Below are 16,558 nucleotides of genomic sequence, written 5' to 3' on the forward strand. Positions count from 1 at the left end.
ACTTATAACACCCCGTCGTTTTTGCGTCGGGGGTTAAAAATAATAGGTACTCGTATAAACTAATACACCTAAGGTATCTAAGTAAATTAGTCTGGTGCAAGTGGCGTAAGAAAGTCTACGGATCATGTTCCACGGATCCTCGTGACTCCCTAGTTACTGGCTTACTATTCCTTCATTAAATATAAATATACCGCTAACGTCACTTAACTTTAGGTTCCGTACATAGGACTTGAGCTTACGTAGACAGTAACTATGTATTTAGTAATCTGTGTTTGAGCTATAAAAAATTCTAATGGATAAAAGAGCTTGAAAAGCTGTGGTTCTGTACTAATAATTCGATTTTTATATCGAGGGACTCGACCTTGTAGCTGGACGGGCAGCTTTAACGGTTTTCAAAAACAGTGTGTTTTGCCAGGTCTTAAATCTCTTTGGCTATTGGCAATTTATGCGGGATATGTCAAACATTTTACATCCTAATAGTTAAAGTAGGGAAGAGCAAGGTCCGTACCATCATCATCATCATCCTCCGAGCCTTTTTCCCAACTATGTTGGGGTCGGCTTCCAGTCTAACTGGATGTAGCAAGGTCCGTACCAAAATTATTTTTAAGACATATTTTTGATATTTTTGATATTTTTTCGTCCTAGTCTCAATAATTTAATTTTTCTCCCAGAATGTCCATTCCATAAAATACCTTTATTAGGAAAAAAACTTAATTATCTTTAGTTAACTACTCTACCTACAACTGTAGTTTTTAGTTAGTTTGAGTAACGGCAGGATATCGTTGTGATTGAGAGAATAGACAAGTTGTACCTAAGGTTAATAACCCACTTCCAAAAATGCTTGCGAGATAGTTCCTTTGTACCAATAGGGAGCTAAACAGACAAAGAGTGACAGCATCGAGATAACTCCTCAAGGTTTACTTAGCAGTTTTCTAATTTTTAAGCTCAGTTAGTAACGAGAACTTTAAACTAAAATACGTCGTAGCGATCATTATTGATAATGGAGGCAACTTGGATTTTAGAACTCAGTGATTGATAGCAGCTACCTCGGTTTTCGACTTATTTGTTCAACATAACAGTGAAAAGCAAAATATGAAAATAAAACTCCAAATTCCAAAAAAAAATCGGCGGCAGAACTAACACAGCTGTATCTAACCCGAGACAAGATCTCCTGGACAGAATAAGTTTTTTATTTTTAGGTTTTCAGTAAAGTTTTTCTTGTTACTCTTTAAAGGCGCGGCTCCACCGCAGTGCACGCTGTGCACGGACACGCGGCGCATTTTCGCTGCGTGTATTCATTTGTTTGACAATGTGGGTCTACGTTTCCACTGAAGTACACGAATATGACCCACGACTATGTATAGCGTGGCACGGCGCACGGGTAGACCCACGCTGACAGCGTTGAGCTACGTAACCGCTTACAACAACTGCTCTGCGATAACCGAGCTGTACATAGTCGTGGGTCTTATTCGTGTACTCCAGTGAAAACGTAGACCCACGTTGACAGCGTTGAGCTATGTAACCGCCTATTCGAGCAAGCCACGCGTGTATCAATGACGTCAATTCATGCGTAGCCTCTCCGTGGGTTGCAGTGGACACAACCATATACATTTTCTTACAAAGCGAAGCTTAATACACGTGCGTAGCCTCTCCGTGCACCGCGGTGGAGCCGCGCCTTTACAGATGTTTTTTTTTATAAATCAGATCCAGATTTTGATCAGTTGGGATTTTTATTTCGTCTCATTCCTCAACTCTGATCGGAGAAACAAAAGCATACCAGCTGCAAGTTGGGCTGCGGGATTATTTGAAAGTGTTAGGTAGGTACCGCTGCCCTGCTAGAACAGAAATATAAGTGACTTTCAGTCCGTAACACTCTGAAACTCCTTCCCACTGCAAAAATGTATCATCTAATGATACCTCACCTCAAAAAAAAATTGTGAGGATAAATCTAATTTCCGGTGAAACGATTTATTGATATAGGTAAACCCTTCCGGGTTACCGTTGCGCAGAACCCTTCACGATCTATTTAGACAAGTAGTTTGTTCTCGTTAACAACACATTATGCCGTATTATTTATAATTTCCATTAAACTCGCGATACGCGTCAGTTCGTTCGTCAGCATTCAGGCTCCGTATATAATGTGACTGGAGTTCCCAAAAGATATCATTTTGATTTTGAATTTGGCAGAGAAACAGAAAAATAAAAAATATATTGAAAATGCAAAACATTGTAGTAGTGATTGTTGTAGCTCTAATTTGCACAGTTTTGTGTCAACCTTTGGATTTAGAAATAAATGGTAAGTGTTCTTATGTTTTTTTAACTGTTTGGAGGCTCCACTTCATTCCTACTCGGTTACGTTTTACCTAAAAAAAACAAAAAGGAAGGTTCTGAAAGAATAACGACCGTCGCTTCTAACGACTGGGGCGAATATGCTTACTTATACGTTCATGTAACATCCATTGTTACTCCACTAAATAGGTAACAAACAAAACAGATACGGTAACAATTGAATTTTTGTTTCAGAAGATGGCTCTAAGGAGGTTCATCATCACCTGAGCAAGAGGTTCATCAATCCAATGTTCGCGCTGGGAGGAGGGGGAGACAGCGGAGTCAGCAAAATGAGGACCAAGCGACAGTCAGTACCTTCAACTAAAGTCTACATGTTTTTCCTAAAAAAGATAGTTTTAAAAAACTAAAAGAACACGCTTTAGCACGCACAATTTTTGAATTTTTAATGACCTTTCTTAGCTAGTCATGTATTGTCATCAGAACTTAGAGCATGCGCAAAATGTAATCCTCATCAAAGAGCGGGAAGTGGGTTAAATTAAGATGGCATGATTATCGATAAGCGTTTTACAAAAATATGTTTCTGTTACAGAGCCGAAGAGTGTGAGAAACTGTCGCTATGTAAACTTCACGCTAGATCACAACACAGCTTCTTTGCCGCTTTCCAGCTCTACTTCGTCAAGTAAGTTATTTCGTCCATCTTAAAGCAAGCATAAAAGGAAGAAAGATATAGTATACTTCTAAATGTGCGCCACGTAAGCAAATATACTTTGAAAATCAGCTCCTTTGAAGGACGACACTGAAAGACTGATTAAAGTCAGCGTTCCTGTGTTTTTGCTTAACTCATCATCTGACTAGAATTCAGTCTAACTGGATGCAGCTGAGTACCAGTGTTTTATAAGAAGCGACTGCCTATCTGACCTCCCCAACCCAGATGCCCGGGCTACGTGATACTTCTTTTTACTTAATGAACTACGATTTACATATAAAGAGTGTGTAAATATTGTTTTTTTTTTAACTTTCAGCAAAGAGAATGCCAGACTATGGGACCACCAAGCGAGATCGGCTGCCGACTGCGAAGCACGCTACGGTTGTTACGAATAATTATACGAAATTATTGTTAGATTACTGCTATTGGTAGAAGCTTTAATTGTTTTATAATGTTGTAACGTTTCATGTTATAAATTAATTTATATTTATCAGAAGAAATTTATGTCTTGAAACAACATTTATAAATGCAAAAATACTAAGAACAATGTGTATTGCCAGTGCAAAAAAAATTGCAATGTTATTTTCATGCATAGAAAAAGTAAAAGAAATATATTAATTTGGAAAGATACAGTCAAAAATAATAATGCGCTTATAAACAAACAATCCATTTTATTTTCCCAGTACATCACATAAATGCATTTGAAAGTTTAAAACAATGCACAACAAAATATAAATAAATTCACTCACTTGTAGCTTAACGAAGATAACTTATTTTATTATATTAATTAATGATATCAATTGGAATACGTCACTCATCAGGAAATGTTTTTAAAAGATGAGCGAAAATTAATAAATAAATTATGAATAATTCATATTACTGAGAGCCCCTGCCACCCCTGCTAATAAAGGCACTGATCATTTTTCTAATTTTAAATACTGATCAAAATTTTTATCTGATATAAACGAGATTGTTCTTGATTCTGCTCTCAGTATTTCGTTGTTTGATCTCCTTATTGAAAATGACTTGGTTTTGTTATACTGCAGTCTTTTTGCAGGTATTTATAGGGATGAGTTGAATAAAATATCAAAAAGACCAAAGAATAATGATTGAAATGTGTATAAAATTCAGTGTTTCTTATGATCTTAGCAATCTTAATAATATTTAAGGACAAAATTGCCCAATTTTCTTAATTCGCTTTATTATTTTTTTTTTCGATAAAATGACGAAGTATAAATGTTTATCACTTGATAATATATTTTTTTTAAATGTTAACTAATACAGCACACATCCTGTGTACTTGAAGAATTTGTTCGAATGTCCATGAAGTAAATAATGTGGCTATTCTTATTTCTTAGAAGTTTACCCAAACTATTTGTGTTTAAAAAATATATATTTAAGTTAAATTAACACTGCTTATTGCTTCTTTTAAAAATCTTTACGTTGACTTATTGCTTTTGCACGTTTTTTATAATAGGCATTGCTTTTGTGACGTGAAATGATAATGAGATTGAGATAAGTACACAATCATTGTGTGTTGAAATTCGGCTTGGAGTTGATACAACAATGGCGTCTACATAAACATTACAATAATAAACAATGAATACCTCGGATTTTTCACATTTCCACTTCTCACTTTCTCATATAAAACTTCACATATTCTTCTCACTTTCACTAAAGTCATGAAGTTGTAGTACATTTATATTTGTTTTTTCTTGGCTTTCTTGCTGGGCGGGTTGAGCGCGGACACGATCTGGTCGATGCTGGCGCGGTCCAACGCGTCCGGACGCTCCGCGCGGCCCGGACGAGGCCTACGCAATAAACAATAATAAGTTTATTTTGGAACAGAATACAATGGAAATATGAAATGGGATTAGTTGCTCGAATCCTAGAAGATAAAATATATATTAATAATAAGTGAGGTGGCGAGTCTCCACCTGCCATTTTTACATGTATTTAATACATTGTCATCGGCAGGTGCCATAGTTCCCGTAGTTTCCCCATTCCTAGCCCATTAGCATCCCATCACAATAGCCCAAGTAGTTTTCATCCATAGTTAGCAATAGTTTAGCACAGAACCGGGGATTGTCCTTGGGTCGTCATCGTCGGTTTTGTGTCACCATTAAAGTTGTCTCAAAAGGGCTTCAGCGTGTTGGCTTCGACCCCACGTTCGCCTTCCAAAAATCCGGGACTCTATAGTCCCGTGGTCAGGTAGAGACATACATTTATAAAAAAATGAGAGTTACACAAATCACACATAAAAAATGCGAAAGTTTGGATAAATGAGTGGACGTTGTATACTTTTCCATGCAAGAACTACTCAATGGGCTTTAAAGAAAATCTTTACAGCCCCTATTTTGCTTTTATACATTAGAATAATTTATTGTCGCATACTTTTTATGGACGTTGGACATAGTTTCCTTGGGACGCAGATGAGATAAGAAACAGCTAGTTATAAGTATGACATACCTGGCAGCCCTAGTGGCCAGTGCTGTGGTGATCGCTTGCAGGATGCGGTCCCGCATGACGTACGCCATGCCCAGTGCAGCCAGCAAGGGAATGACGAGAAGAGATGTTTGACGAACTTCTTGCTCACTGGATTTCACCTAGAAGAGGGAAAATGTTCTTAAGATTATCATTAAGTTTCCTCAAGAAGCTATACTTAAAAAGCAATCTCAAGACAAGAAGTTTTGCTGGGGAGTTTGTTCCACCACTTCTTCTTCCCAGCAAAAACACATAGGAAGTGGTGAAGGGACGTTTTGGACTGTCTTTTGTAAATTTGACCTTCAAAACGTGATGATTTTCAGTCTACTTTAAATAAATGCCTTTTTATATTTAATCTGTTTACATGAATAAATTACACAGCTGCACCCAGATAATTATTTCAAGTTTCCATATTACACAAACTTTTGCTATAGAAAATAGACAAAATTTACTCCTCTTCAACCACACATGTTGTCATTGGAATTATCTCAAAAATTAAAAAAAACAGTAAACACCAAAACTCACCTTAGGCAAAAACTCAATCGTAAAATGCTTGAATCGTCCATCCGAGTTGAAATAATGTACTTCATCACTATAGGAATGTGTTGCCTTCGACAAAGAGGACTCCAATTGCAATATATAGGTATTATTGTCTGCCGGTAGCCGGGGCAGAACATACATCAGGCCGGGGTTGTGGTGGGCGGTCAGACCGGCCGCGTCTAACTTGGCGGAGTACACTGGGGACTGGGAACTGGTCTCCAGCGCCAGGGACAGGCGGAGAGACTTGTAGTGTTCCACGTTAGGAGTGTACACTAGGACGTTCGTGTCCGTGATCTGTATCGGCTGAATGGCGATCAGGCGAACATTCTCGATGTCTTTGTTGTTTTTCACCTAGGAAGGAAGTAAGTTAGTTATTTATTTATCACATATAATAAAGTATATTTATTTATTACGTCATATTGAATTTATTTACATTGGACATTATATACTGTCTAAATTGCGGTGGTATATAAAACGAAAGTCATAGTACCTCTAAAACTGGAGGAGCTTTGGCCAGCTTGAGTCCAGCCAGCTCTGCGGAAGTAGATTCCTTCAGCTGAATGTTGTACAAGCAGTTCGGTAAAAGTCCTCGAATTCTGTAAAATATAACAGAACAAAGATTAGATTACACTGTATTTACTGTTATTTTTTTATTTGAAACTAGCTTCTGCCCGCGACTTCGTACGCGGATCCTGTCCCTTATGCCAGCGACTACGGGGTCAGCAAAATCAAAGATCTGAATAGTCTGATATTGAATTTTAAGGGACCGAAGAGAAACGTTCTATATACTTAATTTTTGTACTTTAACAGCAAAAGCACAGCAGACTAAACAAAACGCTGAGAACTGAACCGCAATAGACGTGACCATAGGGATAAAAGTAGTGATTCTAATTAGTCCGCATTTGTGTGTGGCAAAAATATTACACAAGTATTATTACGTAAAAAAACATTAAATAGATGACAAAGTCGTGGTGACTTAGTGGAAGTCGTGGTGGTTTAGTGGGTAGAGAACCAATCTCTCAAGTATGAGCTGAAGGGTGAGGATACCTCGGTGGACTTTAAACGCAGATTACGCGCTCCCTGTGCTTACCATGAGGCACCTACCCTCCGAGCAGGGCTACTAATCCTGCTCTAGCGACTCCACTCTGGACGGCCAAGCCAAGCCAGAGGCGTGAGACCTACCCCCGTCATGGTTCTAGCTGGGCTCCTGGAGTTCCACATCAGGTGTAGGTGTGGTTCAATTTTTATAAGTCAACAGAGAGTGCTTATCAGGTTGAACAACTTTTTCTAAAACGTCATACCTCTATATGCTATAGTCTAGCTGGGCCCCTGGAGTTCCACATCAGGTGTTTTAGATCTTCAATTTGTGTAAGTCAATAGAAAGTGCTTATCAAATTGAACAACTTTTGCTAAAACGTCATACATGTATATGGTATAGAGAAGCTGGGCTCTTGGGGTTCCACATCAGGTGTTCCAGATCTTAAAATTTATTATCTCAGCTGAAAATGCTCATGACATGAAACAATTTTTGCCATGGCACCATTTTTGTATCTCTTATAGTTTTGTTGGTCTGTTGGAGTTCTGCATCAGGTCTTCAAGTTTTGAAGATAAATTATAGCCTATATGTTGACCAGGCTTAATACTGATACAACAAAGAAAAAATCATTGAAATCCGTTCAGTAGTTCGGAAGATTAGCGTGTACAAATCTAAGAAGATGTATACAAACTTTCATCCCGTATTTTATCCCCTTAGGGATGGAATTTATCAAAATCCTTTCTTAAGAGTTGCCTACGCCATAGTAGCTTTATGCATGCAAAGTCTCAGTCCGATCGGTTTAAAATTGACAAAGTTTCATACAAACTTTCATCCCCTATTTTATCCCCTTGGGGGTAGAATTGATCAAAATCCTTTCTTAGCGGATGCCTACGTCATAACATCTACCTGCATGCCAAATTTCAGCCCGATCCGTCCAGTGGTTTCAGCTGTGCGTTGATAGATCACTATGTCAGTCAGTCAGTCAGTCAGTCAGTCACCTTTGAGTTTTATATATTTAAGATAGCAGGAGAGCTTTGTTGCCAAGTTAATACGTTAATCGAGAAATAATTCCAAATTGAATTGGTACAGAAAGGTTATATCTCAAGTTGTAAGGCAATATATTCCACAAAGCTATGTATGTAAAGAAAGTCTCTAAGATTCTCCAAAGACGCCATTGTCAATGGCATGTTTGCAAATGATGCCCAGTTGTTCTTAGAGGAATTTTCGACACTGTTACTGGTGAGGGCTAATCACAATGTTACGTAGACTATAGTGACGTCACACTATATGTCAGTTACCTGAAAGCGCCATTAGCTTCAGTGCTGGCCTCCTCGGTGGCGCAGTGCGTGGGCTGCTGCGGCAGCGGCGTCGCCAGCACTGCAGCACCAGCTATGCCCACTCCTCCTAGCGACACCAGTGCTCCGGAACACGACCATGCTACGCGGACACCTCTGGACAACAGGAAAATAAATATTAACACTATCCACACAATCATTCTTCTTCTTCTTTGGTGTCGATTACACTTTGTCAGCTCAATATGCCGCCACAGCGAGAGCACATAATCATTAGCGTAGCCAGATCAGCTTCCCGTCTCATCAAATGCAGCTAAACCCAGTGCTTTACATGCGAGTGACTGCCTATGTGACCTCTTCTACTCAAGTTACCCAAGCAACCTAATATCCCGAAATATTATACTTAATATTATCCAAACAATACATGCATTTTTAATTAGCACGTTATTCACATTAATGTCGACTACGACTTTCTTCTATTGTTTAGTTTTTGCTTAGCTGTAAGTCCTTCATAGTGTATTAAATAAATTATTTAATTTGTTAGAAATTTTGATATGTTTATGTGAAGTAGATTTTGAGTTTAAAGGCCAGAAATTGTTTCAAATAGTTCGTGTCATGTTCGCCACGAGTTCTGTTACTTGAATTTGGCATTATATGGCAATATATTCAGGTCGAATAATTATACATTGACTTCATTTTAAAACAATTGCTGGTGATATAATATAATACCTGAGCGTGATATGATGCGCCTGTCCCTCGGGCAGGTCCACGAGGTGGTGCGGCGGCGTGAAGCGGTACTCCTTCATGTTGGGCTTGACGTAGTACTGCGCGGGCGCCAGCGACGCGAAGCGCAGGCGGCCCGCAGCGCCCGACGCCACGTTGCGCCGGTACGAGCCGCCGCTCACTGATACTAATGCGCCCTGGGATGTAAAACACCAATGTTAAAATAAAACGGCAAGTCTACAATAATTTCTTTCAAGATTTTTTTTGCGAATCCAGAGAATGTGTTCTTCCCCATAGAACGTTTAGAATGGACAACTAGAATCAAAATTATTTATATATTTTACATTCATAAGTGCTTGTGAAAGCTTAAATGAAATAAAATGATTCGACTTTGTATTGATAAGCATTCAACATGAGAAAAGAATTCGTATGAAGCCTAATAACCAACGAAGTTTAACTGTTGGTCTATCTCAGAGTTTACAATAAAGACTAAATAACTAATTGACAACCGGTTCAAACCATAACGATTGAATGTAAGGCCAAAGCTAGTCCTACTATTATATGATGGAATGGAATACATATCCTCTGATAAATTACGACATAATTAATGTTTTAACAAAACATTGATATTATTTACATTGTTAAAATGATATAAATTGATCAAAGTTTAACTAATCTTTCAAATGTTCTCAATATCTGTACTTCTATGTCTCAGTTTGTTACCTGTAATGGAGTACTGTCAGCATCATCAAGCAGCTCCACAGTAATCTCAGCGAGTTTATGTGCGATAATATCTCCGTTATCGTCAGGAGCACTGAACACGTAGGACTCCTTCTCGGCGGTGATCTTGTAATGTTTGGACGCGTCGAGCGGACCGAAGCGGTACGTGCCGTCTTCTGTGGTCACTTGAGTCTGTTTTACGTCGTCTGTTGAAGAATTAAATGTTGTTAGATTTGATGACTTGTTTGTGAATTAAATGGTTTATGGACTTATGTTAAAAATTGGTGGTGATTTATGTAAAATATTGGTATTCGGTTCGTAGATTAGAATATAATTTGGAAAAAGTTAGACAGACGATATTAATGGGAAATCATTACATGAATTCCATACTGAAGTTGTTGAAAGAGAGTATTTAAAATTGAAGTTGGGGATCTTTGAAGAAAACACGTCGGTACTGCTGTTACAGTTAATCTGATAAAGTGATAACGTAAGGGCAGGCTTCTTGCTCACACGTTTTATTGTCACCGTATATAGACATGGCGTTTATTGTATAGGTCATTTTATAACACTATACTAAAGTCACTACCTATACTACATATTGTATATGACTGGGTATACATTACCAGAGGTGAGTGTGAGCGTGACTTGCGGCACGGGCGGCACCAGACGTCCGCGTAATGTAAGCGCGGCGCGGGCACGAATAGTTAGTGCATGCGACTGGCAGCGAGCACGACCCACCACCTGCTGCGGGGACGCCGGCGACATCAGCAGCGACGACGATGACGCTGATACTACTGCTACTTCGCCCTAGGAACGAGGAAAAACATGTTAGGTGCCTGTGTCAGTAGCGACCACTTGATTGTTCAAAAGTGACCGCGGTCCTGGTACGTAAAGAGCTTAAGAAGGAACATGGTGGGATTAAGTCATTAAGAATCTCTACATTCCATCACGCTGCACCCACAACGGAAAGGATCATGAATGATTTCCCTAAAAAAAATGTGTGTGAGTCAAGTTCGTTTACTTTGAGGTCACAAAATCACAACCAGCACACAAAATACAATTTCTATTCTTTACACTCTAAATCTAGAGTACTAAATATATGCCTTATAAACAATTTATACAGGCCTTATCAACCAATTTATATTTTTTCCTAATATGTAAAACAAATCATAAAAGAGAAATTCCAACCCACGTGTCTATTACATACCAGAAATAACTATACTCCATAACAAAATATAAAAATTAACCCTTTCTTCAACATCTGCATTCAACAGAAACATGAAATCAAATTCCATCTTCGTCAAAAATGGAATAACCCTAAAATACCTAACAACACTCAAAAAAGTTTAATAGAAACCAAAATTTTCACTCACAAACAAAATAAATAATACTTACATCAGCCATATACAAGGTGTGTTCAAAACCATAGCCCCCTCCCGGCTGCTTCAAAGGAACCAGAGGTCCCACAGCCTTCGAGGAGTGCTCATCTGTACTGATGTGGAGAAGCAGATCTTCAACTGGCTCTGGTGACGTCACCTTGATGACTACCGCGTGAGCTGTGGCCACGAAGTATACCGTCTGGAATTAAATGAAATGTTGAAACGTGATTGATAGAAAGGTTTTTTGCAGCAAGAGGAGACGAATGTGATAGAAAATTGCATTAGTCAGGATGTCGACACTTGAAAGTTTGTAGAACTATCGTCGCTTGTGTCCGGATATTTTTGTTCCAATGCTGTTTTAACTTTTGAAACTCGCATGTATGCATTTGCCGTTGAAAGTTTATATTTTCAGAAACAACACCAAAATGAATCTATTATAGCAAAGCTTAGAGCGCAGCTTTTGTTACTGTAAACTGTCTCCACTGCTTTTTTTTTTTGTAGATTGTAAATTAAGTTTTTTGCCGGTTCTTCTCCATAACACTCACTCCTTATAATCGTGAACCTAGCTTTTGACATTTCTTTAACCTTTACGAACCTGGCTTTGACCACTTAGACTTTAGGACGCTCTGGGCTAAGATCCGTATTTGGCAAAATATATTTTAAACACTGTGTACAACAAGATAGAGTATAGTGAAGACTCACAGTAGGCACAAGGGTGGAAGTGTCAGCCTCGGCCTGATGCGGTGTGAAGCGGTGGCAGCCGCGCGGCGTCAGCGTGTAGCGCTCGGCCGCCGGCACGCACTGCTGGCTCGCACCCGCCGGCACAGTTAACACTCCCTTGGACGAAGCGCTGCTGTATTCAATCTGCGGAAATAATATCATACCTAAGCTTCTAAAACCTACTAAAGTTTGTATGTGCTTTCTAAGTATATCTTAGGCCGACAAAACGCGGACCGCTTGAATGTGTCAGGGGCAGCAGCTTCAAGTTGTCGATTGCACAGTGAATTGCAGAGTTCTATGGACGCACATTCACGTACCACTCGAGCTATTGCAATTGACTCGGGCGGTCGACGGCTTGAAGCTGTTTCCCCTGATTGCTTCAAGCGGTCGAAGTATTGCCAGCCTTAGACATCAATGACTGCTTCAGAGAGCACGTTGAACGATAGGTCCCGGCTATCATTGAACATTTTTTGCAGTCATTGCGGGCAGTCAGAAGGCAGTAAGTCTGACAACCAGTTTAACCTAGGGGTATTCAGGGGTTGCCCGGATAACTAGGTAGAGGGGATCAGATATTCAGCTGCGTCTAGTTCGACTAGCAGCCAACCACAATAATGGGAAAAAGGCTAGGGAGATTATAAAAACATACTACGTATCCAAATAAATTTAGGCATATCCCAAGATAGTACTGACAAAACAACCACTATTTGCATGTATCACTTACGTCAACTTCATGTGAGGAGTGTACTTTGAGCACATAGCCGGTGTGCTCGAAGGTGGGCACAGTGGCGTGGTCCTGCGTCACCGCCACGTTGTGCCGCGCCTCTGCCCAGCACAGCGCGTCACTCTCCACTGATATCTCCACGCTGCCAGGCAGGACTTCCTCGAATGTGTATTTACCATCTGAAAGAAGAGAATTGTTAATAATATTGCAGGTCTATGTTACATGGGCTGCGGGATTGTTCAAAAGAGTTAGTCAGCAAGAGTCTGACACTCACGCTGCTACCCACAGCGGGAGAGGCATTCGATGATTTCTGTTTCATTAGTTCTTCACATACAAGAATAAGTATTGTAGGTATAAGGTATTATTAGCGGCTAGGTAAAAGTAATGTCATTATTACATTGACCTCAGTTCTCATTCATTGACTTTCATTATGATGTACTTTACAATAACCAAAATTGTTTAACTATTATTATTACAGGCTGTTTCGTGAAGATCTGGTAGACAGTCACTTCATATTAAAAATATTCATATAATTCATTGTTACCTTTAGCCACAGTAGTCATGGGCTGCCCCACGTACCCGCCGTCAGGCGACAGCGGTCGCAGCGTGACGGGCACGGCGGCGCAGGCGGCCGGCAGCAGGCACTGCACGCGACCGCTCACGCGACTCTTCAGCTGGGAGAATGTTATGCCTTCTACGGGAGCGTTGCCTACTGATACTTTCTGAGTTAGAGGGTAGTATCTGTGGAATGGACAATGAAGATTTTATTGAACCCTGATCCAACAATTAATACTCAAGAAAAGTATTTAAGTGAATATATTGCAGATAAAACGTCCATACTACTTTTTCATGTCAATGTACAAAAAGACAGTCCCCCCAAAAATGCTCCTCTTTTAATACTTTCTGTTATTATGACTGGTATAGCATAACACCTAAATTCTTGGGCCTATTATTATTATGTACAAAAGCGCGACATCATGAGATCCTATCATAAAATAATGTAATAGTTCTTTACTTACTGCAATCCCTCTCTCTGCTCTTGCTCCGACACATCAACCTTAGCATTATAAACGCCAGGCGCGAGGTACGTGCACCAGCTACCATCAGCGCCCGCGTGCACTCTGGCCGTGGCCGCCGCCTGCGCCAGCAGCACGTGTCGGCCGGCGCCCGGGCTCACGCCGCCGCACACGCGCCAGCGAGCCGCGCGGCCTGACGGGGCGCTGCGCGGACCCGTCGGGGATACTACCAGTTGGATGTCGTCCAGTTCACATTGTTCTAAAGGACAAAGATAAAAAATCAATTACGCGAAGTAGGCTGAAAATCAACAAAACATCCACTCTTCACCACTTCCTGTGTTTTTGCTGGGAAAAAGGAGTAGTGAAAAAAACTCCCCAGCAAAATAAATATTAGACCTACAAAAGTTCTCTGATCAAATCAAGTATAACTATTGTCTATTCTTGTATCTTTAGAACAATTATTCTCATTGATACTAAATGATTTCACTAGTCTGTTCATTGATTAATATTGACACTAAATAAATACAATATTTTCAGGACAATAAAAATATGTTAAAAGAATACTAGATTTTCTTACCATGTTGGAATCCAATAGTGTAAGTAGAAGGCTGCAGGTTGGGCAGAGTGAATTTACCAGCTGCATCAGACTTGCCAATGGGTGTGCCGTCCAACAAGACCTGAGCACCGGCCAAGCCTGGCCCTCCTACTGACTTTACCACTGTTCCCACTACTGTGAACCCAGTTACCTGATAAAAAATAAAAGAATAGATTTGGCCTTATTATTAAGTTAATTAAGACAATATGAGGTATCTAAGGGTTTTATATACAAAAAGATGTAGGAATAGTTTCTGGTGTTCTGTTAAATCAATGACATTCCCTTTGATTAAACAAGGAAAATAAATAATTAGACTCACCTCAAAAGCATGTTTAATGAACAGACTGTCATGTCTAACAGTGAAGGGAACGGCTTCCGGCCTCACATTGTAGCTGACTGTCACCTGTCCGGGCGGTGTTGGCAGAGCCATGAGTTTGTACTCCCCGGCCGGCACCAGGCCAAAGTTAAACTCTCCATTAGCATTGGTAATGGAATGGCAAATAGGTGCATCTGGTACTCCTTGCAGGAGAGCTGTATTACAGCCTTCCACTCGGAATTTAGGACTTTCCTGAGGATAATAACATAAAATGGTTCCAATTAAATTTTCTCAATACTCAGAACTGTATGTCAAAGTAATATAGTGGTTTTATGCTAGCAATACATACCTCCTTTGAATATAACAGCACATAAACTCCTCCGATGGGACTGCCGAACGATGTGACTGATCCTGACACATCATACCCCTTCACTGCAATCACACCCACTGGCAGTGCAGTGTTGCCCTCCTTCACTTGTACCACAGCCTGAGCAGGGTCTAACTTCCACCTGAAAATAATGTACGCTGGTTTAAAGCAGTAGTTGCTTAGATAAAAAATTAAGTCAATGTTACTGCACGCTTCTCAGTTAAAGACTTGAATAAAGTAGGTCAAGACCATCTCTAATACTTAGAGATTATTTGGCTTCATTGAGAGGCTTCATAAATTAAAACATCAAAGACATGGCTTAATAAGCAAAATTTTAACATGTTAAATGTATGTACTTACTTAGGATGAGAAGCTTTCACAGTATACTTTCCAGGGATGACAGGTGTAAAATGAAAGTCACCACCAACTGTAGTGACAGTGTTACGAACTTGTCCTTTATCATCCACCAGTTGGATGGCTATACCGCTGGGCCCTTGCTTCTGTCCCGCGGTGATCACTCGCCCCGCTATGCCGAACCCATTGAACGCGAAGTTAACATCCTGACCAGAGGAGCACTGGTCGGTGACTCCATCTACTGATAAGTTCACCTCAGACGGCTCAAAGCTCCACCCAGCTGGTGGATGGACTTTCAACACATATTCCCCTTTCTCGTACAGAGGCAGGAAGTAATAGCCATTAGTAGGGGCACATTCAGTCTTCTCCTTCAAACTGCCTTCTTTGGTATACCTATATACAAACGATTTATGAATGAAACGTATACATCTACACGAAGAGTAAGACAATAAAGTAATTAAATTATAGTTCCAATAAGATTCTCAAGCCAAACACTAAAGAATTAGTGGAAATTTTAATTAGTTAAAATGTTAGGTTAACTTACAATCCTATTTCTATTTTAGAGAAATCCAATGGAACATGACTTTTTACAAATCCGCCGCATCCTAGAATATCATTTGCACTACATTTTGTACTTAATAAAAGTAAAATTATTGGTAAAAATAATCTACCGATGTCACCAATCAACGCCATTTTCAAATAGTGACGTGCTGCTCACTGATAACAACGGACAACGCTGTCATATAAAACGATAACAAAATATCATCTAGTGATGTACATTTTTCGACTAAAAATAATAGTTGATTATTGCAATACAATAACTTTACAAATGTTTCAAAAAAGCCTCCTAGATTCATTTATTTATTTCATTGAAAGGAAAGACGGGTTGCCAATAACTTGCTTCATTGCTTGAAAACGACTATTGGTATTTCGCTGTGTAGTCACCGTTGACTAAACTACAAAGAATATTTAGAGGATAAGAACAACTATACAAACAGTACAATTTTGTACTAATATCTCTGCAAGTAGTAGTATGCTGATGAGACGCTCTCCCTGACTTTCTCCACTATACCTGTCTGAACAAGGAACGTGATGCCTGTTCATCATTCTAATGCTCTTATCCCGATTCTATTTGGGGTCGCGCATCCATCCGTAGTTTCTTTGGTTGTCCACTTCCACTAATTTTATTCATCCACATTTAAGCTCATCCTTCCTCACAACGTGATCAGAGTTCCTAAATCGTTATCTCAAGATACTTATACTATACAGTCCATGTCCCTTGAAACTAAGCTGAAAGTTA

At 39.7% G+C, this 16,558-nt stretch overlaps 2 protein-coding genes across 3 annotated transcripts; one reads left to right on the plus strand and one right to left on the minus strand.

Moving 5' to 3' along the window:
* The first annotated feature begins 2,156 nt into the window (after nt 1-2,156).
* Nucleotides 2,157-3,825, plus strand: LOC110381232 (uncharacterized). 2 transcript variants are annotated; one of them, XM_021341482.3, is made up of 4 exons: nt 2,157-2,296; nt 2,524-2,635; nt 2,879-2,968; nt 3,312-3,825. In XM_021341482.3, the coding sequence occupies exons 1-4, from the start codon at nt 2,218-2,220 to the stop codon at nt 3,388-3,390; spliced, it is 360 nt and encodes a 119-aa protein (XP_021197157.3). In that variant the 5' UTR covers nt 2,157-2,217; the 3' UTR covers nt 3,391-3,825. The 2 variants fall into 2 exon arrangements, with proteins under 2 accessions (XP_021197157.3, XP_049692366.2); XM_049836409.2 differs by having other exon boundaries at nt 2,179-2,296; nt 2,527-2,635.
* LOC110381226 (BOS complex subunit NOMO1) lies at nt 3,647-15,977 on the minus strand. Its single transcript, XM_049836390.2, has 18 exons — nt 15,803-15,977; nt 15,265-15,651; nt 14,887-15,046; nt 14,541-14,789; nt 14,204-14,372; nt 13,630-13,885; nt 13,155-13,351; nt 12,611-12,789; nt 11,872-12,033; nt 11,186-11,368; nt 10,414-10,597; nt 9,794-9,996; nt 9,077-9,267; nt 8,354-8,506; nt 6,510-6,615; nt 6,005-6,370; nt 5,465-5,601; nt 3,647-4,806 (listed from the first exon to the last, which is right to left on the minus strand). The coding sequence occupies exons 1-18, from the start codon at nt 15,949-15,951 to the stop codon at nt 4,695-4,697; spliced, it is 3,543 nt and encodes a 1,180-aa protein (XP_049692347.2). The 5' UTR covers nt 15,952-15,977; the 3' UTR covers nt 3,647-4,694.
* Between the last annotated feature and the right edge of the window lie 581 nt (nt 15,978-16,558).

The sequence above is a fragment of the Helicoverpa armigera genome, chromosome 3 (genome assembly GCF_030705265.1).
Source record: "Helicoverpa armigera isolate CAAS_96S chromosome 3, ASM3070526v1, whole genome shotgun sequence".
Lineage (NCBI taxonomy): Eukaryota > Metazoa > Arthropoda > Insecta > Lepidoptera > Noctuidae > Helicoverpa > Helicoverpa armigera.

Excerpts from the sequence above, each read along its gene's own strand:
- LOC110381232 (XM_021341482.3), top strand. The coding sequence starts at position 2,218 with ATGCAAAACATTGTAGTAGTGATTGTTGTAGCTCTAATTTGCACAGTT. Across the intron at positions 2,297-2,523 it reads TTTGGATTTAGAAATAAATG|AAGATGGCTCTAAGGAGGTT; the intron begins GTAAGTGTTCTT and ends TTTTTGTTTCAG. Across the intron at positions 2,636-2,878 it reads AAAATGAGGACCAAGCGACA|AGCCGAAGAGTGTGAGAAAC; the intron begins GTCAGTACCTTC and ends TTTCTGTTACAG.
- LOC110381226 (XM_049836390.2), bottom strand. The coding sequence starts at position 15,951 with ATGGCGTTGATTGGTGACATCGGTAGATTATTTTTACCAATAATTTTA. Across the intron at positions 14,790-14,886 it reads TGCTGTTATATTCAAAGGAG|GAAAGTCCTAAATTCCGAGT; the intron begins GTATGTATTGCT and ends TATTATCCTCAG. Across the intron at positions 8,507-9,076 it reads GCGCATCATATCACGCTCAG|AGGTGTCCGCGTAGCATGGT; the intron begins GTATTATATTAT and ends CCTGTTGTCCAG.